This window comes from Diabrotica virgifera, chromosome 5 (assembly GCF_917563875.1).
Source record: "Diabrotica virgifera virgifera chromosome 5, PGI_DIABVI_V3a".
Classification (NCBI taxonomy): Eukaryota; Metazoa; Arthropoda; class Insecta; order Coleoptera; family Chrysomelidae; genus Diabrotica; species Diabrotica virgifera.
In genome coordinates, this window is record NC_065447.1 from 89483001 (window position 1) to 89507392 (window position 24392).

At 32.9% G+C, this 24392-nt stretch overlaps 1 protein-coding gene across 2 annotated transcripts in view; it reads right to left on the reverse strand.

The window, feature by feature from the left end:
* LOC126884287 (E3 ubiquitin-protein ligase UBR2) overlaps nt 1-24392 on the reverse strand; it is a 155376-nt gene that overhangs the window by 65606 nt on the left and 65378 nt on the right. For both annotated transcript variants that reach the window (XM_050650216.1, XM_050650215.1), the window contains 2 exons: nt 11103-12345; nt 10353-10650 (listed from right to left, as the gene is read on the reverse strand). In XM_050650216.1, the coding sequence (XP_050506173.1) occupies nt 10353-10650; nt 11103-12345 (1541 nt within the window). The remainder of the gene's footprint in view (nt 1-10352; nt 10651-11102; nt 12346-24392) is intronic.

A 24392-nucleotide genomic window follows, 5' to 3' on the forward strand; every position in this document is an offset into this window, starting at 1 on the left:
CGTTTTGTCTAAGTATTTTTCAGATGACGCATTTATTCTAAGTATCCATGAACATTTTTGCAGATACGGCATAAAATGCGTTGCGTTTATAGATCAATCAAGTTAGTAAAAAATAAGACGTTTTTCGACATAATTGAAAAGACGAGGTTTGACAGTTGAAATCTGTAGTTTGAGATATTACAAAAAGGCTACCATCTTGGGATTCATCAATTTTTTAGTGGAACATTTTTTAAATAAACAATCAAAACGTCAAACTTAGTTTTTTGCTCATAACTTAAAAACTTGTTTATTTAGAAATTTGACGTCCACAGGTAACTTTTTCAGAAAAAAAAAGATACATCGAATGAGATACGCTAAATCAAAATCGGTTAATAAACAAAAAAGTTATTGACAAACGGACGACAAAATCACTGTTTTTGAATATTGTTAATAACAATTTTATTGTTTATTAAAATATGTTTAAATATACCTAAACTTGAGGGTATTATGGTGTTTGAATGGTGTGCAAAAATGGTCCAGATCTGTTAAATAGTTTTCGCAAAATTGAATTTGTTTATAAAATTTTTTGAAAAACGAGCTAAGTTCTGAGGCTGGTCCAGTTAATATGGCTGAATGTATCTCAATAACCCGGGGCTCATTTCCTTCGTTAAGATGAAGACTAATAGCCTATGAAAAAAAAAAGTAAAAAAAATTACATGTACGTACACAAAATTATTTGTTAATAAATAGCAGTTTTTAAGCTTATAAACAATTACAATAATTTCGTAGAAATTAGATCGAATTAAATGGCAATAAAAAATACGGAAAGTTGGTTAAAATACACAACTTCTAAAAAAATTTTAGGTTCTACGACCCTTGGGGTCTGATATAGCACCTTTTTTTGAAAAAATCACTGTTACGTTAATTAACAACACTAAGATCTAAAATTAACCAATCTTTTATAAGAAAAGTCAAAGTTTTAACAAAGTTTTTAGCAAGAAAAAATGTTAAAAATTGTTTAAACAGTAGTGTTATTAACAAAGAATATTTTGCGTTGCGACTAAAGTAAAAAAAAAATAATGGGCGTAGCCGAATGAGAATAAATTCGCGGACTACCATTCGCTAGCGCTAGACCGTTGCAGCCCATTTTTAACATTGACAGTATACCGGATTTGAAACTTAATATTATATTTATATATTTTGGTAGAAACTTGAATTTTATGAATATTATTATGTTGCACATTTATTTAGTAAAATTATATTTTAAATAAATAAATTTAAAAAATAACAATAAAAAGGCCACTTCAAAAAATGGTTTATACATCCCATTAGCTGCTTTGTTTTGGATAATTTTGCAATCAAAATAAGATAAACGTTATTATTTTAATGTGGTACCATAGATAAAAAAAATAGTAAACTTGGTACAGTAGAACCCGATTGGTAGGTATAGGCCATTTTTTCTTCTCTATTTTGAATCCGTGTGTAGTCCTGTATCGTCGACCCAGTTAGGTAAATTATTCCGATTCGTATTTTTTGCACAAAATTACTCAAAAAAAGTTCCTTATAACAAATCCAGAGGGTACCAAGAGCTACCGCGGCCGGAAAATTGTTTAAACAATTTTTTCATTAGTTTTATGTTTACTTATAAAAGTTGGGTGACAAACTGTTTAGTTTATAATTTTAATCAACGCAGCATTAAAACATAGGTCCTGAAGAAGTTTTCTGGATTATTTCATTCATAGGAGATTCTGACCAATAGAAAGCTACAGACATGCAAATTAAGGTGATAATTTTTGATAATCTCCCGTCGTTAAGCATATTACGTCAGATGCCCTTCGTTGCTACGAAAAAATACATTCAGTGACATTAATGACAAATGTTGTTCTGAAGCTATTTCCTCGTGGCATTTTTATAATTACGTATTTTTTTATGGGAAATAAATAAATATATTATTATATATTTTTAACATCTGTTTTATTAAAAAATGATTATCCTTTATCGTTTATAAATAAGGAATTGACAAGATTAGATCGAATGAAACATAACAACTTAGAACGGGATCCTACAACATTCACAAGAAATAATACGAGGAAAATAACAATACCATATATAAAAGGACTATCCGAGAAACTTAAAACGATAGGAAATAAATTCAACATTTCAACAACATTCAAAACAACAAACACATTGAGATCTAGTCTATCTAAAACTAAACCTAACAATGAACAAGAAAGAACAAAGAATTGCATTTATAGAATACCTTGTGAATGCGAACAATTTTATTTAGGTGAAACATCAAGACCATTAAACGTTAGAATAAGTGAACATCAGTCTTATATTAAAAACAGAGAATTTGATAGATCTCAGATATGTCAACACGCATGGGATAATGAACATAGAGTTCAGTGGAGAGATTCAAGTATAGTCCTGAAAGAATCAGATAGTAAAAAGAGAAAAATCAAAGAAGCGGCTCTAATTATGCTAAATGAAACCAATTGTGTCGCAAATTCCTCGGTAGAATGCAGTAGGATGTGGTTACCCATACTGAAAGAGGAAGTCAATAGAAAGAAAATACCACGATTAGTAAGTCAATAACATATCGAGTTAGTACAAATTTTATATTTTAGTATTACTTATTGTATATCTATGTAATATTAATATTATTTATAATTTAAACATATTAAAGTCAGAATTTGGTATTAGTTTTTTGAAGGTAGATTAAATGTAAGACCAAATACTTACGATGTCGGGATAGTATCACGAGGTTTTTTCCTGGTTTTCCCTCGTGATTTACTATGGAATCTCTAACGCGAGAATTTTACTGTCATCGTTGCATTTGGTTGTCTTTTTAAAGACAGATCACATGCTATGATTTTTTGCGACGGATATTCTTGAGTTGGGATTGATTTCATGTAATCGAATGAACTATCTTTTAGTAAAGTCGTCCCAGGAACGCAACTCATAAATATTGGCGATATCATTTTAAAGTCTTCTACTTTAAAATGTATAATATACGTCTGAATTGCCAATATAAATGAGTCAGATTAAATAAATTATTAGAAGAATTTTTTTACTTAGCAACAACATGTTTGTTTTATTTTAATAAAATTTTGTATTTTGACAACGAAACCCGATTTGGGCTTCGAAACGTTAATAAATTCATTTTTTAGTAAAATTGTGGCTTATTTCCCATAAAAAATACGTAATTAATGACAAATGTTTTAAAAATTATTAAAGTGATGACTTTCAACCGTCAAATACATATTTATAACAACTGTGTGTTTAATTTCACTAATTGGTACTTACATATATAAATTAAAATAAAATTTTGGTTTTGAACAGTTTTATTCATGAAATAATCGCAACAAATTGCACTCGAACTCTAAAATTAATATAGAATTTTTGCCCTCGTGACACTTTGACATAATTTCACTCGCCTTCGGCTCGTGAAATTAAAACTGCCAAAGTGACACTCGGGAAAAATTAAATAATTTTAGAGCTCTTGTGCAATTACTACTGAAAACTTCAAGTCAAAATATGCAACAGAAAAAAAGTTACGCAACCTTATAGACGAGTGGTACTCCCAAAAAAAAAGCTCATTTCTCGAGATATCAACTACGGTGTGGTGAATGGCTAATTTTGATCTTACTTTATATTTTTGATGGTGCTGAAAACGAAAATGAGTTTTATTTTGAATTTTAGATGGGGAAACATTGTCAAAATCGCAATTTTACCCTAAAAATAAAACAAAAAATGAAATCACGTTTTTCTTAAAATTAAAAGTTACACCACTTTTTTGCTATAAAACATTTTGTTCTCTGTACTCTAGATTTTAACATAAAATTAATTAAACAGATAAATTTCAAATTTTGTCACTCAACTTTTGCGATTAAACTTTGCAATTCAAGAATCTGCACCTTTTACTTCAAACAATTTATAACATTCTTTATGGCAAGACAGAAATATTAAAGCAGGTCCCATTGTCTTCAGAAAGGTGAGAAATATATACTATAAAAATTTCATAAAAAAATATTACAACGGAACAGAGTTGTAGCAAGTTAAACGCAAAAAAACGTGATTTTTTTTTATTTTTAGGGTAAAGTTGCGATTTTGATAATGTTCCCCCACGTAAAATTCAAAACAACCCTAATTTTCAACATTTTTAAGTAAACATGAAACTAACGAAATCTGACGACAAAATGTTTAAAAATTAACAACTTGTCTTTTAATGTGTTTAATCATTTTGGACAAATCTCATTGTTATCTAAATGCTTCAAAGATAACACAGTAAAATTTTCAAAAGGAAATATTTACAGCGACCAAAAATACAGTGAGTTAAAATTGAAAAATCATCAAAATTGATTTTTCGCATTTTTGCATAAAATTTGATTTTTGAACATGTTCCACTAATTCTAGAAAAAAATTAACTCCATATTCGGATTCAGATACCTCGAAAACATAAGGAATGACGAAAATTTGTCATTCACCTTAAATTTGATTTTTGTGGTCGGTATAACGTAATTTTAGGAGTTGCTGCCGGTCGCCAACCGCGTCCACTATTCAGTCAGTCGACTACGCCCGCTATTTTTTACTTTAGTCGGAACGCAAAATACTCTTTGTTTATAACAGTCTTATTTAAACAACTTTTAACATTTTTTCTTGCTAAAAACTTTATTAAAAACTTTTTTTTTTATAAAAATTGATTAATTTCAGCTCTTAGTGTTGTTAATTAACGTAACAGTGATTTTTTCAAAAAAAAGGGACCATCTCAGACCCCAAGGGTCGTAGGACCTAAATTTTTTTTTAAAAGTTGTGTAATTTAACCAGCTTTCCGTATTTTTTATTGCCATTTAATTTGATTTAATTTCTACGAAATTATTGTAATTGTTTATAAGCTAGGAATCTCTAACGCGAGAATTTTACTGTCATCGTTGCATTTGGTTGTCTTTTTAAAGACAGATCACATGCTATGATTTTTTGCGACGGATATTCTTGAGTTGGGATTGATTTCATGTAATCGAATGAACTATCTTTTAGTAAAGTCGTCCCAGGAACGCAACTCATAAATATTGGCGATATCATTTTAAAGTCCTTCTACTTTAAAATGTATAATATACGTCTGAATTGCCAATATAAATGAGTCAGATTAAATAAATTATTAGAAGAATTTTTTTACTTAGCAACAACATTTTTTTTATTTTAATAGTATTTTGTATTTTCACAACGAAACCCGATTTGGGCTTCGAAACGTTAATAAATTCATTTTTTAGTAAAATTGTGGCTTATTTCCCATAAAAAATACGTAATTAATGACAAATGTTTTAAAAATTATTAAAGTGATGACTTTCAACCGTCAAATACATATTTATAACAACTGTGTGTTTAATTTCACTAATTGGTACTTACATATATAAATTAAAATAAAATTTTGGTTTTGAACAGTTTTATTCATGAAATAATCGCAACAAATTGCACTCGAACTCTAAAATTAATATAGAATTTTTGCCCTCGTGACACTTTCGACATAATTTCACTCGCCTTCGGCTCGTGAAATTAAAACTGCCAAAGTGACACTCGGGAAAAATTAAATAATTTTAGAGCTCTTGTGCAATTACTACTGAAAACTTCAAGTCAAAATATGCAACAGAAAAAAAGTTACGCAACCTTATAGACGAGTGGTACTCCCAAAAAAAAAACGCTCATTTCTCGAGATATCAACTACGGTGTGGTGAATGGCTAATTTTGATCTTACTTTATATTTTTGATGGTGCTGAAAACGAAAATGAGTTTTATTTTGAATTTTAGATGGGGAAACATTGTCAAAATCGCAATTTTACCCTAAAAATAAAACAAAAAATGAAATCACGTTTTTCTTAAAATTAAAAGTTACACCACTTTTTTGCTATAAAACATTTTGTTCTCTGTACTCTAGATTTTAACATAAAATTAATTAAACAGATAAATTTCAAATTTTGTCACTCAACTTTTGCGATTAAACTTTGCAATTCAAGAATCTGCACCTTTTACTTCAAACAATTTATAACATTCTTTATGGCAAGACAGAAATATTAAAGCAGGTCCCATTGTCTTCAGAAAGGTGAGAAATATATACTATAAAAATTTCATAAAAAAATATTACAACGGAACAGAGTTGTAGCAAGTTAAACGCAAAAAAACGTGATTTTTTTTTTATTTTTAGGGTAAAGTTGCGATTTTGATAATGTTCCCCCACGTAAAATTCAAAACAACCCTAATTTTCGTTTTCAGTACCATCAAAAATATAAAGTATGACCAAAATTAGTATCAGTCTCTCGAGAAATAAGGTTTTTTTGGGGTGTGCCGCTCGTAAGTCACATATTTTATTTAATTTTTTATTTATGTAATATTTTGTCCTGTAAATGGATTCTGTTGGACAATAAACGCTATTATTATTATTATAACATTTTTCCTATTGCATATTTTAAATTAAATTTTTTTGGAAAACTTCTTCATGAATTATATTTTATTTCTGTGTTAGTTAAAATTATAAACTAAAAAGTTTGTCACTCAACATTTTTAAGTAAACATGAAACTAACGAAACCTGACGACAAAATGTTTAAAAATTAACAACTTGTCTTTTAATGTGTTTAATCATTTTGGACAAATCTCATTGTTATCTAAATGCTTCAAAGATAACACAGTAAAATTTTCAAAAGGAAATATTTACAGCGACCAAAAATACAGTGAGTTAAAATTGAAAAATCATCAAAATTGATTTTTCGCATTTTTGCATAAAATTTGATTTTTGAACATGTTCCACTAATTCTAGAAAAAAATTAACTCCATATTCGGATTCAGATACCTCGAAAACATAAGGAATGACGAAAATTTGTCATTCACCTTTTTTTTTTTTTTTTTTTTAACATCCCATTTATTTACAATCTGTAATAATGATTACAATAAGTAAATTGTTTAACAATTAAAAGAGACTTGCAGGAGACTGTCCAGTGACAATAACCTATAAAATCATAATTTTAGTACTTAACAAAATTATTTGTGACTAATAAATAAAACCCTATAAATAAAACTCTATAATAAATAAAATATTTTTGAAAATTTAAAATTTAAAATCTTGTTCGTAGATCGCTTGGAGTGTGGCGCTTTAGCCTTCTGTTTGCCTGGGGTCTCATTAGGTTCTTCGCTAGCCTGTTGGGGTGGTTTTGTAGTCGGATGTCGTATTTTTGGGCGTAACTGGCAATTTCTTCTTTGACAGTCTTCATTTGGAGATCACGATTGATGTGTTCATTGGGCATGTACCACGGTGCATTTGTGATAATGCGCAAGGTTTTCGATTGGAATCTCTCCAGGATGTCGATATTGGATCTCGACGCAGATCCCCACAGTTGGATACCATAGCTCCATATTGGCTTAATCACTGCCTTGTATACTAAAATTTTATTGTACAAACTCAGTTGTGACCTTTTTCCTATCAGCCAGTACATTTTATTGAGTTTCAGACCCAACTGTTTTCTTTCATTCACCTTAAATTTGATTTTTGTGGTCGGTATAACGTAATTTTAGGAGTTGCTGCCGGTCGCCAACCGCGTCCACTATTCAGTCAGTCGACTACGCCCGCTATTTTTTACTTTAGTCGGAACGCAAAATACTCTTTGTTTATAACAGTCTTATTTAAACAACTTTTAACATTTTTTCTTGCTAAAAATTTTATTAAAAACTTTTTTTTTATAAAAATTGATTAATTTCAGCTCTTAGTGTTGTTAATTAACGTAACAGTGATTTTTTCAAAAAAAAAGGGACCATCTCAGACCCCAAGGGTCGTAGGACCTAATTTTTTTTTTAAAAGTTGTGTAATTTAACCAGCTTTCCGTATTTTTTATTGCCATTTAATTTGATTTAATTTCTACGAAATTATTGTAATTGTTTATAAGCTTAAAAACTGCTATTTATTAACAAATAATTTTATGTATGTATATGTAATTTTTTTTACTTTTTTTTCATAAGCTGTTAGTATACATCTTAACGAAGGAAATGAGCCCCGGATTATTGAGAAATATTGAGCCATATTAACTGGACCAGCCTCAGAAATTAGCTCGTTTTTCAAAAAATTTTATAAACAAATTCAATTTTACGAAAATTATTTAACAGATCTGGACCATTTTTTGCATACCATTCAAACACCATAATGCCCTCAATTTTAGGTATATTAAAACGTATTTTAATTAACAATAAAATTGCTATTAACAATATTAAAAAACAGTGATTTTGTCATCCGTTTTGCAATAACTTTTTTGTTTATGATTTTCATTTAGCGTATCTCATTCGATGTATCTTTTTTTTTCTGAAAAAGTTACCTGTGGACGTCAAATTTCTAAATAAACAAGTTTTAAGTTATGAGCAAAAAACTAAGTTTGACGTTTTGATTGTTTATTTAAAAAATGTTCCACTAAAAAGTTGATGAATCCCAAGATGGTAGTCTTTTTGTAATATCTCATATTACACATTTCAACTGTCAAACCTCGTCTTTTCCGTTATGTCTAGTAAAAACCTAACTTGATTGGCCTATTAATATATTTTGACTTAACTTACGTCATTTTTAGTAAGCAAATAAGATAGATATGCACATTTGGGTTAGAAAAATGTATAAATCTATTTTTTTTTCAGATCTTTGCAGATACGGCGTTTTCGCTAAGTACGGCAGAACGGGTGGCGTGTTTCCTCACTCAGAACAACAAGCGCAACCATGAGACCACTTCAGAGCAGTGTTTGAGCCTGTTTAAGGGTAATCCGAAGGAGTTTCTACATTGTTTCATAACCGTCGACGAAACATGGATACACTGGTACACACCAGAGACCAAAGAACAGTTGACAGTGGGCGTCACCGAAGGCGAAGACTGTTTTCTGGGATTCACAAGATGTGACCTATACCAAATTGTGGAAACCAGCCCCAATTGGGGAAGAAAAAGTGTTCTTCCACCATGACAACGCACCGGCTCACTCCTCCATCTTCACCATTACCAAAGTGGTCGAATTGAGCTTCGAACTGCTGTTCCATCCACCGTATTCTCCAGATTTGGCCCTGTACCACTTCTTTTTGTTTCCAAAATTGAAAATTCACTTGCCGGTCAGAAATTTAAGTCGAATGAGGAGTTCATCGTCGCCATGGAAGCCTACTTTGCAGACCTCGAGAAAACGTATTTTTCAGACGGGTTAAAGTTGTAGGATCGCTGGGCCAAGTGTATCGAGTTATCACCACTTTTCCAAAATTTTCGTTTTTCTTTTGTAGGCTAAGTCCTTATCGGACCGTCCTATCAACGTAAGGCTCATGTAGGCTGTGTACGATGGTGCGTAACACCAAAGTAAGGACTTGTGTCGGATTGACCGAAAGTTTTCCAGTGACGGTTAGTTTGCATCAAGGCTTCATTGAGACCCTACCTGTTATGAATGTACTGATAGAGAAGGTAAGGGCAGGGGATCCTTGGTCAATGCTCTTTGCTGATGATATGGTGTTGGTAGAGGAGAGCAAAGAAATGTTGGAGGGTTGGAGAAGGGCTATTGAAGAGGGAGGACTTACGGTTAGCAGGTCGAAAACAGAGTATATGTGGTTGGAAGGAACGGGAATGGTTGGAGACATAGAATTGCTTGGAGAAAAAGTAGGATGAGTAGGAAAATTTAAATACCTCGAGAAATTGCCCACAGGATACAGGCTGGTTGGTTTAATTAGAAGCGAATGAACGGAACACTCTCTGATGGAAAAATCGGGGAAGGGCTGAAAGGAAAGACATACAAGAGTGTGGCGAGACCTGTGTTGATGTACGGCGATGAAGTGTGGCCTGTAGGTACAGAAGATTCAGGAAAAGAAGATGTTGGTAGCTGAAATGAAAATGTTACTATGGATGTTAGGTATAATTAGAAGGGCAGGATCAGCAATGACTTGATTAGGGAGAGATCAGAGGTGAATAAAGTCTCAAAAAAGATTCAAAAACAAATACTGCAATGGTTTTGTCACGTTAGACGTAGAAATGAAAACTGTGGGACGAAAAATAGGGCTGTTAGAAGATCATAGAAGGAGAGGTAGAGGAAACCGAAGAGCTCGATAGAAGATGGAAGGACTGTGTAGCAGATAACTTGAGAGGGAAAGGTTTATTTAGGTGAAGAAGAGACGGTGAAATGAGTGGCTAAGAAGAATAAAGAACAGCGAAAAGAGAAAAGCTGGGGAGGAAGAAAAACATCACACAACTTCTATAACAGTTCAAATTTTGAAACGACATAAACATTTTCTGGTGCAGATATGAAAGGCATCAAGAGCTAAACACCACCACAGGAGCTTTTATATTTGTTATAAGTTTATGTTTATTACAAAAGTTAATATTACCTGGTGAGTGGCAGATGTATCGATACCGGTTTGGAAGCAACGTCATAGTGTAAACAGGCAGTACTATGATCTGCTAGTTCACGTACTTTACCGGCCTCACTGGGTTCGTAACATGGGTTTTCCTCTAGCTTTTTCAGTATGGCCCGATAAGCCTTCACCAAGACGATTTTGTCGGTTCCACACCAATCTACCGCCAAAGAGATGCAGTAGGCTAATTTGATATGTAGATTAAATCCTGACTCCCATTCGGGTTCGTACTCCATATGCTGGCCTACTTGACGAGTTACAGCGTCCATACCTGTTAAAATTAATACATAGTGTCATAAACTAATCAACCTTAACGAAAAATATTATACTTCTGTATCTCAAATCGTTACTCGGATACTACTAGTGGAATAAAACTTACGTTCCAGCAAAAAAGAGTGGACCCGAAAATTCTATACATTTTAGTAACTTCCTTGAAGAGGAAGATCTTTGATTAGTCTGTATCTCCGGTTCTAACGCATGAAGCAGAAACACTGACCTTTACCAGAAAAGTAACAAATAAAATACAAGTGGTACAGACAGCAATGTAGAATTCAATGTTGAATATATCCCTACGAGACAGAGTTTCAAATACAATAGTTAGGAGAAAAACTGGTGTAAGATCTTACATCTTACGTAAGATTGTAAGATTACAGCGTTATTGTAACGATCACAAAAAACTGAATTACTAAACTGTCTTACTTTAAAAACACAAATAATAAATACCTTGCATCATAGTTAGAAGTGACAGCATCATAGATAGTCCATGTAAAAAGCTTCTTCTTAAATCATCAGTCCATGCTTCTGGGATGACGCTCAATAAGTACTTTAAATCATATAACATGTATAGAGCTCTTTTAAAGGTCTGACAAGAGGGATTCCTCTCGAACTCCAATTTACCGGCTTTGTTACATTTTCTGTTGCACTCAGAGATGAGTGTGTTCAAAAGTATATATAGTATGTCATCGTTAGCGATTAGATGATGAGCTAATGTTGGTACAGTAAACAACTGAACAGATAGAGATGATATAGAGAAAGTATGGTCGTGATCATCTTTGATAAAGTCTTTCATTACTTGCCCATAGTTTTTGGTAAATATTTTAGCTAAAGCTTTCTTGTTCTCATACTCGAGCATCATGCCTGATATTAACAAGCGATGCCATTGGCTCCTAGCGCTCTTCCAAAGGCCTAAATCTTTTTGTAGGATGCCCTTTATTATGCACGGCTCTGGATTCTGTGGCTTCAGCACAACATCGGCAAAAATAGCTCTGAATCCTTCTCCTTGTATTAAGACCTTTTCTAGCCAATTTAATATCTTTCCTGCAAATATCTGATGAGATATAAGATGAGCATGGTTAACAAGTACCTTCAAAGGTTTGTTGCCGTGTCGGGACGTAAACTTCTCGATATCTTGTTTAAGATCGCAGCAGTGCTGAAAAGATGAACATTTCACGATGGCTCTACCTTCCCGGTCGATGTTCGTAACAAACTCTGTTGAGCTTCTCTGATTACATTTAAGAACTTTCGTTAATGTACTAATAACCTGCTCAAAAGTATGTATTTCATCGTTATAGAGTATAGTACAGTAAGTGTCTATATCAAAAAAGTTTTCGACACCTCCACCTAATCGTACATCTTTAATATGTTCGGTACTTAACATGCGATACGCGTACCATACAGCAGTCTCGAATACGATTCGAACGCGTTCTTTCATGTCTTCAGGTAAACCATTGCTTTGGTTTTCTTCGGTTAGTCCCGCCATATGTATGGTGCAGAAAGGATTTCTCTTCCAGGCCTCGCGATCTCCACAATCGCAACATCCCGCGCCGCGGGAAGTGCCCATTTTATATTTGTGATTACGATGTTCGGAGTTCTTGAAACACTCGACGCATAACACACAGGTAGGGTCCATACCGCATTCTCTGCAGGAATACGTGGGTTCGCCCAGCTTGAAAACTCTGCCGCAAACCTAAATATAAATACAATGAGTAAGTAAAGTCATTAAGTAAAAGTAAAATATTTAAAACATAAAATTTAACTTCAAAAGCACAACAGAAATTTTGATCAGGCCACCTATGTATTTTCAAAAATATACAATATTAAATATAAAAATAGACTAAGTGTTCACTCTAATGGCATATAAAACAACATAATGCTATTCTACATCCCACCAGAATGAAAACAATGGGAACCTTCTCTGGTTACACCTCCGAGGCTTCTACAATTTGCAAGCCATACGGATGCAGAGACTAAGGAAGATGAGGGAATTCTACAATTTACAATTCACGTCCCATCTGCTCAGCGCGGTAAAGTTCCAACGAGAATGGTTCCTTTCATACTCCAATCAGAGTAAATGTAAATCAAAAATGAATAACTATTTTCAATTTCGTTGCAAAACGAAAATACAGCCGAACCATATTCCAGTCCAATCAGAGAGTGCAGCAAGCACCTCTACCGGTTTCGAAACTTATTAGTCTCTCATCAGGAGGCACATATGCTGCTCTCTCTGATCCAACCAAAACAAACCCCAGCGTGCAGTCCCGGATTGCAACGAACGAAATGGCATAGAGCCCTAGCGGCAACTGCTAGCAAAAAGACTAAGTGTTCACTCTAATGGCATATAAAACAACATAATGCTATTCTACATCCCACTAGAATGAAAACAATGGGAACCTTCTCTGGTTACACCTCCTAGACTTCTACAATTTGTAAGCCATACGGATGCTGGATGCTTCATCTTCCTTAGTCTCAGCATCCGTATGGCTTGCAAATTGTAGAAGCCTCGGAGGTGTAACCAGAGAAGGTTCCTGTTGTTTTCATTCTGGTGGGATGTAGAATAGCATTATGTTGTTTTATATGCCATTAGAGTGAACACTTAGTCTTTTTGCTAGCAGTTGCCGCTAGGGCATCTATGCCATTTCGTTTGTTGCAATCAGGGACTGCACGCTGGGGTTTGTTTTGGTTGGATCAGAGAGAGCAGCATATGTGCCTCCTAATGAGAGACTAATAAGTTTCGAAACCGGTAGAGGTGCTTGCTGTACTCTCTTATTGGACTGGAATATGGTTCGGCTGTATTTTCGTTTTGCAACGAAATTGAAAACGGTTATTCGTTTTTAAATATAAAAATATTTATTTATTTTTTTAAGGCTGTATGTTTACATCCCAAAGTACCTATAGTATGGTATAACTAGACCCAAACCCAGACATCCAAAGTGAAAGTTATCCTCCAACACCAAATTGTTCTATATGGTCCACATAATGTTCGGAAAAAAGTCACACCATTTTGAGCGTCGGGTTTGGGGGGGGGGGGGAGGGGGAGAGGGGTGAGAAATTGGTAAGTTCATAGTTTTCTAAGTTTTTCGACAATATTTCTAAAACTATGCGGTTTAGCATGAACAACCTTCTATACAGAAATGTACTACATTAAATTTGAAATAAAAAAGGCCCTATGCATAATCCTTCTAAAATGAACGGTTCCAAAGTTACGGAGGTAGTATTGTATAATTGGTCCAAAAAAAGGCCTAACCCAGACATCCAAAGTAAAAGTTTTCCTTCAACACCAAATTCATCTATATAGTCCACATAATGTTTAGTAAAAAGTTACACCATTTTGAGCGTCCGGTTTGGGGGGGGGGGGAGATGGGGGAAAAGTCTTAATAGTTTTTTTTGCGTTTTTCGTCAATATTTCTAAAACTATACTTTAGCGTAAACAATGTTCTATACAAAAATGTTCTACATGGAATTTAAAACAAAAAAGATCCTATACATAATTGTTATAAAATCAACGGTTCCAGACTTACGAAGGGTGAAGAGTGGAGGTTTTCGATTTTTTATATTCTTTGGGCAATTTATAGAAATTTTCTTTAACATGATTGGGTTTTGTAAATAAAATTTGCTATTTCAGTAGCCGATGGTATGTTAGTGATAAGCCCTTGAAGACACGTCAACCTCACCACCCAAAATCATCATTAATTGCCCAAATAATATAAAAAGTATCGAAAACCTCCACTTTTCACCCTCCGTAACTCTGGAACCGTTGATTTTATAACAATTATAGTATTTTTACTACAAAAGCGATATTACGTAGGTCAAAATTTTTGACGTAAGAGAACTGTCAAAACATTAGAATGTGACTTTTCATTATTGCCATGTTTATAATAAACATGGCAATAATAAAAAGTCACATTCTAATGTTTTGACAGTTCTCTTACGTCAAAAATTTTGACCTATAATAAAAAGTCACATTCTAATGTTTTGACAGTTCTCTTACGTCAAAAATTTTGACCTACGTAATATCGCTTTTGTAGTAAAAATACTATATGTATAGAACCTTTTTTGTTTTAAATTTTATGTAGAACATTTTTGTATAGAACATTGTTTACGTTTAAGCATAGTTTTTAGAAATATTGACGAAAAACGTAAAAAAAACTGCTAATTTACAGACTTTTCCCCCATCTCCCCCCCAAACCGGACGCTCAAAATGGTGTAACTTTTTACTAAACATTATGTGGACTATATAGATGAATTTGGTGTTGAAGGAAAACTTTTACTTTGGATGTCTGGGTTAGGCCTTTTTTTGGACCAATTATACAATAGTACCTCCGTAATTTTGGAACCGTTCATTATAGAAGGATTATGCATAGGGCCTTTTTTATTTCAAATTTAATGTAGTACATTTTTGTATAGAAGGTTGTTCATGCTAAACCGCATAGTTTTAGAAATATTGTCGAAAAACTTGGAAAAATATGAATTTACCGATTTTCTCACCCCCCCCCAAACCCGACGCTCAAAATGGTGCGACTTTTTTCCGAACATTATGTGGACCATATAGAACAATTTGGTGTTGGAGGATAACTTTCACTTTGGATGTCTGGGTTATGCCATTATTTGGATCAATTTTATCATACTACTACTACTAATGGCGGAATAGTGGATATGTTACGGTTAACGTCCCAAATCAGGTTAATCTCAATATTACCCAGTTAATATCGAGATTCACCAGTTTAGTTGGTTAATGTCCGAAGCTAAACGATCTTCAGCCTTCAATCGGAGATTAACCGGCTAATCTCGACATTAACACATGTGTCTTGTTCTTGTTAAAGTCCACATTGTTTTGTTGCGTAATCAAGTGGCATTCGTGCAAGAAGTATAGTTATTTGAAAGTGAAAATTTAAGTATTCAATATGTCCAATGAATTTAAAGACCGGTTTTACGAGAATCTTGATAAAATTATTTCCACAAAAAGGGATGACAACAGTGCTTATTTATCTCGTGAAAAATATGATTTAATTTGTAATCAAGTGAAAGAAGCAAAACGACAAGCTAAGAAAACAGCGTTGTCATATCGCGTTTGGCCAAATACGATGTAGTGAATGTGGCAAATCATTTCAAACTTATTGCTCCTTTACAAGAAGGTAAGGAGCAATTTTTATATTACGTAAAAAAGAGGAATTATTTGATATTCTTTATGAAGTACATTTAAGTATTGACCATGGACGAAGAACAAGAATGGTAAATTTTTTAAATGATAAATTCAAAAATATAACACAAGAAGTAGTAACACTTTTTTTTTTATTTTACCGGCACACATTATTACCGGCTGCAAAAATTGGTGATACTGTTAGATTACCTGTCCCCGATGTTGATAGAGGACGAGCTGATGCAAGGAATATATTAGGCGTTGTTACCACAGTTGAAGATAACATGTATTACAAAATTGGGACAGAAAAGGGCACATTACCACAGTTATTTACAAGAAATCAGTTCAGTGTATGTCCGGCTCCCCTTATTGCTGCCGAAAAAGTTTCAGTTGTTGAAAAATCTCTTCGTGAGATTGCAGCGACTTCATCTCTATGTGGTGGTCAAGGATACAAAAGATGCTCGTGCAAAACTAAATGTGGTTCAAAAAAGTGCTGCTGTAAGGCAGCTAATATTTTCTATGCAACTCTAAGTGTCACGGAAGTTTGTCATGTTTGAATAAATATGTAGCAGGTATTTTTTATACAATTGGCAACGTTGTATTATTTTCTAACACATTATTCAACACTAACCAAAGAGAATAGTTAAACTCGACACTAACCTGTTAATGTCAATATATCTTAATTTCGCACGACATTAACATTACATCTCGGTTAAAGTCAAGATTAACCGGTTAATGTCGAGATTAACCATTTTCGAAGTTTAACCGTAACAGATACATTAGGTGACCTAACAGGGCAGATCTTAACGTATGAAACCTAGCTTCTACAGAAAAATGAGCGCGGGTGCAGAGTAATACTGTACTATGTAACATTGTAGTAATAATGCTGAAATAGCCTTCTTGAACATAACAAAACTACAGAAATGGTGTAATTGGTATAATTGGTGATAAAAAAATGAAATAGAATGTTATAGGAGTTGTAAGAATTAGTAGTGTTACATTGAATGTGTGACTTGTGGGAATGGGTGATTCATAACGTGTAGGTGTAGACAATAAGTGCTTTTAATGTACATGTAGGTCAATTTAAAAAAAGGATATGATGTATTGAAAAGTAGACTTTGAACTAGAAATGATGCTGAATATATGCTGGCATTACCAATAACTTTATTATTTTATATTAGTATAATAGAAAACCAACTTTTTTCGAGTTATAGGCGATATAAAATCTGAAAAATGCGAAAATACGCATTTTGAAGCCTACAAACTTATATTTAAACTAGTATTTTTAAGGTTGCCAGATACTTAAATGGAAGTTTAAACATTCAGCTTCAAGATTCTGAAGAGTGATTGCGTCTATCCTTAATTTAAACCGTTGTTTTTTAATTGTTAAATATGCATGTCCATCCGATTTTTTTGCCGGTGCGGCGCGCTCTATTTCAAAAATCTCCAATTTTCCGCTGAAAAATATTTTTTCTAGATTCTTTGGGACATTCTAAATAAAATAAGTATCTTGATATTTTCTCAAAAGTTAACAGTTTTAAAGTTTTAAGCGATTTAAAATCCAAAAATGCGTTTTTTGGCATTTAAGTCCAAAAAAAATTTTTAATTTGACACAAAATATTTCCCCGCACAGGCTGTCGTATCTATTAATTCGAGACCTACCTGAAGAGGAAGAGCACGGCTCATTCACTGCCTTTCATTTTTTCTTAGAAAATACCCGATCTTTACACAAAGTACTTATAGTGCAAAATTATTGTAGGATGTTAAAGTGATGAAGGATGGTTTACCCCGAAATCCAAATTTTATTTACTTTTATTATATTTAGTAGGTATACTTTGCGTCAAGATATAAGAAATCTGGCCTGGCCCTGGTGGGATGTCCCTACCGATTTAGTATCATAATAAATAGTTGACGTTACTAATCCCTCAATTGTCTTCGCGACGGGTGGCAATAGTTTTGGAACAGCTAGTAGGGCCGTACTTTATATTATTTACAGAACTGACTCGTTACCTATCAATGCAAATAAATTATTAAAATTAAAATTTCTAGACAATGTATTAAAAATTTTGTTTACTGATGATCAAATGATCACAAACAATTTTTATGTCCAATGCGCCCATTACGTGAATTTTATGGAGTTAGATTATAATGTGTTTTATATCGTTTTCACTTTAAACAAAATGGACTTCCGATAACGCAGCTTTCTATCTTTAAATAAAAAAATTAAAGAATCATTAGAAAGAGCATTAGTTAAAGATAAGATATACCTCTAATTATTATTCTGTAGCTTTACACATAATTCTCGTTCTTATAGGTATAGAATTCAACCTCGTAAAAAGCGGAGTGACTTTTCTACACATAAAGCAGTAAATGAAAAAGACGCTGAGGTAATTAGAAGAGCAATTTACAATTTCTATTCAAAGAACCTAGTTCCAACGCTTAGTATGATCTACGATCAACTTGTTAAAGACTATTCCATTACGTATTCGCCTTCAACTTTATCAAGATTTTTGAATCACATTGGTTTTCGATACAAGATAATTAATAAGCGATCATCAATAATGGATTCTCCTCGTCTAATTAAATGGAGAAATGAATACTTGGATGCTATATCTAAATTTAGAGATGAAGGAAGACCGATATTTTATCTAGATGAAACATGGTTCGATACCCACGATACTGCTCAAAAAGGTTGGACAGACGATTCTATTAAATGTGCACCCAATTATCCAATTAATAGAGGTCAGCGAATAATTATTCTGAACATTGGATCCAAAAATGGCTGGCTTGGAGGGGAAAGTTTTTTACTATCGGCAAAAAACATTAAAGATTCAAAGCTGGACTACCATGAAAATATGACGAGTAGCTTGTTTAAGGAATGGTTTGAAAAGAAGGTGTTGCAAATTTGCCTCCAAAAAGTGTAATTGTAATGGATAACGCAACGTATCACAGCGAACAAATTAGAAAAATCCCCAGTGTAGGTTCGACAAAAAAACAGATATCTGATTTTTTGTATGACAATGATTTGTACTTTGAAGAAACATATACAAAAAAAGAATGTGTGTGTTCTTTGTACGCACGTAAGAAGATATTCTTCTATTATATAGGTAATTTAAACGAAGTAAATATACTTAACAGGTTATTTGTATTGTATTTAAAAATTAAACTAACTTTCTTATCTACCACTTTCAAATTTTTTTTATTAAAATAACGAAAAATAAAAAAAGTATGAATCGTCCAGGATTAGAACCCGCGACCTTCCGTGTGGTTCCGGTCTCTGTCCCACCGCTCTGTCAACTACGCCATCGAGCCACTTGAATTGACACGTAAGTTTCGGATATAATTACACAACACGGCGACAAACTGTAAAAATGTTATGCCTACATATTTTATTATTTTACTGCAGGGAAACACAAATCCAAAAACACAAGAATTATAATAAATAATACATTTCCTAAAACCACTAATATATTCTTTTAATGACTTTTTGCACGGTTACAGATACATACATACCTATCTTGAAAGATTAGCAATGAACTACATACATACTGTCAGAACTACATACTGTCAGTGTGCGCAGGCGCGTGGTTCATGTACAATTTTACCCTCAATCGATTCGCCGCTAAAGAAGAATATCTTCAAAAAGAAATGTTGGAAGTTCTTCACACAAAAGTGTTTCGAGAAACAATTTGTTATAGACGAATTAGCCAAACGTGATGGTCATAATGTATTGCGATTACCTCCTTACTACTGTGTCTTCAACCCCATTGAATTAATCTGGAGCCAACTTAAGGAAAGTTTACGGCGAAACAACTGCTGTCCCAAATTTAGTAGCGAATCGGTGTCACATGTTGTAGAAGAAATAAAAAAGATTTCCCCAACACTGTGGCAAAATTGTGTTTCACATGTTATAAAAACGGAAGATCATTACAGAACATTAACCTCACATATTAAACCAATAATTATAACATTAGATAACGATTCTAGTGAAGATGACATAGAGTTGTAATTTGTATTTATTTTTTTCCGTCTAAACTTCAAATTTTACTTTTCTATGTTATTTTTTATTATGTTATCTTTTTAATTCTGATTTTTGCTACCACTCTTTTAATCTTTTATTGTTATTATCATTAATTTCCTTAATTTCTTTAATTTGTTCGTTTCTCTTATTTCATTGTACATAATAATATACCTATAACTACATAGATATAAATACGTAATAAATATAATGATATGATATTTAAATTTATATTTATTATTCCAACCCCATTAAAATATTATATCTACTTGAAGACTTGAATTTTTTTTTGTTAAGGGGATGGGTACGAACTTTCTGCTTTAAGCCGTTACGTTATTACCGAGGGCCGAAAGTCCCTGAAAACTTCTATAATGTTTATTTTAATTAGTTACAGGGGTGAAAAACTAAGAGAAAATTTAGTGTGATGTTTAATTTCAAATATCTCATTCAAAAGAAACTTTTAATTCATTCCAAGGGACTTTCGGCCCTCGGTAATAAAGTAATTTTTCATTCTGCGTTTAAATTTTTCAAAAATACTTACATATTAGTTTTCTCAGGATTCGAAAAAAATGATTACATTTAAAACACATTGAAAATTTTGACAGGCGTCAAAATTTTGCATTTTTTCCTTTCCCCTTAATTTTAGCGAATCCGCTCCTGGAGAGTTTGTTGTTTGTTATTATGATACTAAGGCCGATGCCACATTATGCGTTTTGACCGGATGCGTTTCCGCCGCATCCGGTGAAAACGCATAGTGTGACAGGTCGGTCCGGTTGCGTTGGAAACGGATGCGTTTTCACCGCATCCGGCCAAAACGCATAATGTGGCATCGGCCTAAATCGGTAGGGACATCCCACCAGGGCCAGGCCAGATTTCTCATATCTTGACGCAAAGAATACCTCTAATTCTGGTGATTCTTTTAAATCCTCTATTGTTAAGAGAATAGACCGGGATAGTGTGACGTCAAAACGTCAAAATTTTTTCAAACACGTTGTGTCTAGGTATACGCTAACGTGTACGCAAATATAAAAGTTTGGTAGAATTAAACGTCATAACAAATATTTTTCTATCAAACAAACACTAAACATCAAAATAGCGTGTATCAAAATATACAGTCACTGCCCACGCTAAATAGTCACTAGCTTGATGAAGTTTAACTTTTTTATTTGCGTACATTTTAGCGTGTACCTAGACACAACGTGTTTGGAAAACTTTTTTTGACGTTTTGACGTCACGACTATCACGGTCCATTTACACCTTTAACCATAGTTTTACGATTTTCTAACGGAAATTAACAAGTTATTTTAAATACGCCCCAATTACTTCTATTGATGTTGAAAGGAGTTTTTCAAGTTATAAAAATATTTTATCTAATCAATGAATATGTTTCCTCGTAAAGAATTTGGAAAAACACATCGTAGTGAATTATAATCGAAGATAATAATATATTTATAGTGATATTGTTGTTTTATTTTAAATAGGTAACTATTGGTAGCAGTTTTTGTAAAAACTGTGAATAAATTGCATATACATATTATAAAAAAATGATTTTATTTGAAAGATAATAAATAAGATTGCCGCCCCCCTTATAAAAGAACCCCTTAGAATAGAATAGTTTTTTGAATTTTTGTGCATATCTTGCGCATATTTCGTAATTGTTTACCGCATATACAGGGTGAGGCAGATAAAGGGCCTATTAGAAATATCTCGAGAACTAAAGCTAAGAAAATCATGAAAATTGTTATATAGGGGTTTTGAGGTGTGAACTATTTAATGAAAATATTTTGATCTGTTTGCTACTTCCGGTTATATCGGAAGTAGATTGTAATTTCGTTTTTTTAAATGGGACACCCTGTATATTTTTACAATTTTGGATTCTCCTCGATTTCTTCTGTCTTTAAATATAAGGTTTTGTAATATTATACAGGGTAGGTTAAAAGATAATTACGTTTTCTTATTAATTTCGTAGCAACATTCACACCCTGTAGGCTTGTAGAAGTTTGACATAATAAACTCTATTTATGTTCAAATGATTTTTAATATAGTCTACTATTGTTAGGAATTATTGGTATAGTTAAATTTTTCGTTTTAGTATACAGGGTTGGTCGAAACTCGGAATGAGTATTTTCTGAGTTTTCTTAAATGGAACACCCTGTATTTTAGTATTGAAATGAAATGTTGTTTTATGGTACATTTTAATTACTTAAGCACTCCCTATACCGAACTGCTTTAATTTGTGAGTTATTGGTGATTCAAGCAAAACATTAATTGCAACACAAAATATGTAAAATTGTATTAGGTTGGCCGTGAAAATATTCAATCATAAATAATTTTTTGGAAATAAATACATATTAATCTAGACTGATACTTAAAATTGCCAATAACGGTTGAACTGTCAAAATACCATCGAAGTTAAGAATGTTGGTGCGATTAACAATTAAGCACAAATTAAAGCAGTTAGGTATAGGGAATGCTTAAGAAATAAAAAAATACCATGAAATATAATTTTATTACAATACTAAAATATAGGGTGTTCCATTTAAGAAAACTCAGAAAATACTCATTCCGAGTTTAGACCCACCCTGTATACTAAAATTAAAAATTTAGCTATACTAATAATTGTTAACAATAGTAGACTATATTAAAAATTATTTGAACATAAATAGAGTTTATTATGTCAAACTACTACAATCCTACAGGGTGTGAATATTGCTACGAAATTAATAAGAAAATGTAATTATCTTTTAACCTACCCTGTATAATGTTACAAAACATTATATTTTAGGAAAGAAAAAATCAGGGAGAATCCAAAAATGTCAAAATATACAGGGTGTCCCATTAAAAAAAACGAAGTTATAAGCAACTTCCGGTATAACCGGAAGTACCAAGTAGATGAAAATATTTTCATTAAATAGATCAGTCTTCAAAACCCCATTATTCCAATTTTCATAATTCAGTTACCTTTAGTTCTCGAGATATTTCTAATAGGCCCTTTATCTGCCTCACCCTATATATGCGCATATTTCATCAAAATTGATCGCATATAAATCAGCTCCCTAGTGATGAATATTACCTTATATTATGGAGCAGAAGTATGGGCAATGACAACATCAGCATGGGCAATGATAACATCAAATGAAATAAAATAAGAACAGTTGAACTGTACTTTACGAGAAGATGTATACAAATCAACACAAAAGATAGAATAAGAACAGGGGAAATATGAAAAGAGTATGGGAGTAGAATGCTCAATTACAAAAAAGTTGGAAAACAGAGCTCTGCAGTGCTACGGGCATGTATGTATGTTAAACAGTAAATGGTTAAGTTCAATTAGTTACGACTATAAACAGCCCGGATTAACCGATAATAGTATAAAAGGCCCGGTTTCAGGTAAAATTTATTTTAGGCTTTATTATGGGAGTACCGTCTAGTCAGTGTTAATTGCAAAAGACCAACTCTGTCTACCTCGGTGGCTTATCGCTCCGAGTGGGTCTTAACAATGGGCCAGGTCAGATAAATTTAATAATATTTACGACCGCACTAATTGAATTCAAACCATTTACTGTTGAACAAACCATACAAAGAATGCCAGAGCATAGGTAGTCGAAAAGAATACTGGACTGGGACCCGCCGTGGCGCGCCGAGAAGAAAAAGGAGAGGAAGACCTGCTCCAACATGGAAAACGTACATAGGAAATGATATGATAGATAAAGATCTACACAATATCACCGAAACTTTTCAATCAGGCTCTGGAAGATATTTTTAAAAGATTAGGATAAGAATACAAAGGTATAAAAATTTGTGGACAACGCTTGAACCACCTAAGGTACGCTGATGACATCGTATTGATAACCGATAAAAAAGAAGAATTGTCTGAAATGATGAAATAACTGGACAGAGAAGCCGGAAAGATAGACCTTAATATGAATTACAGCAAGACCAAAATCATAAGAAATACAACAGATAAGTACATCACATTGTTAAGAGAATGGAAAGAAAGTTAGAGACTTATCAACCAAGAGAACAGGCAGAATTCCGAAAAAGTTACGGAACAAATGACCATCTACAAAGTATAAAAACCCTAATAGAGAAAATAGTGGAATACAATAAACCACTAGTTCTAGTTTTTATCTATTTTCATAAAGCCTTTGACACAGTTGAGCTTAGGAAAATATTACAGGCGCTTAAAGAATGCAGGCTAGATTATAGGTATACAAAATTATTACACAAAATATACTTACAGGCAACAACCACTGTCAAATTACATACTAGAGAGATATTGCAGAGCCTTTTTTGCACTTGCTGTATTACAGCAGACGTTATTTTGACAGTAGAGCATGCGCAGATGTGATATCTGGCTTACGCTGCGTTATTGGAAATACGGCCTGCCGTTATTAGGGGAGTCGTTACGCTGTGCGGTATTCGTTGCGCTATTTTCTTTTCAGGTTATGTTTGTTGTTTATCTTTCATTTAAACCAAATTTATTCGTAATAATTTGCTAAAATGGGTACCTCAAACAGTAGCAAACGAATTAGATTTACGTCTGATGACGATTTGTGTTTATTAAAACAAGTTTTAT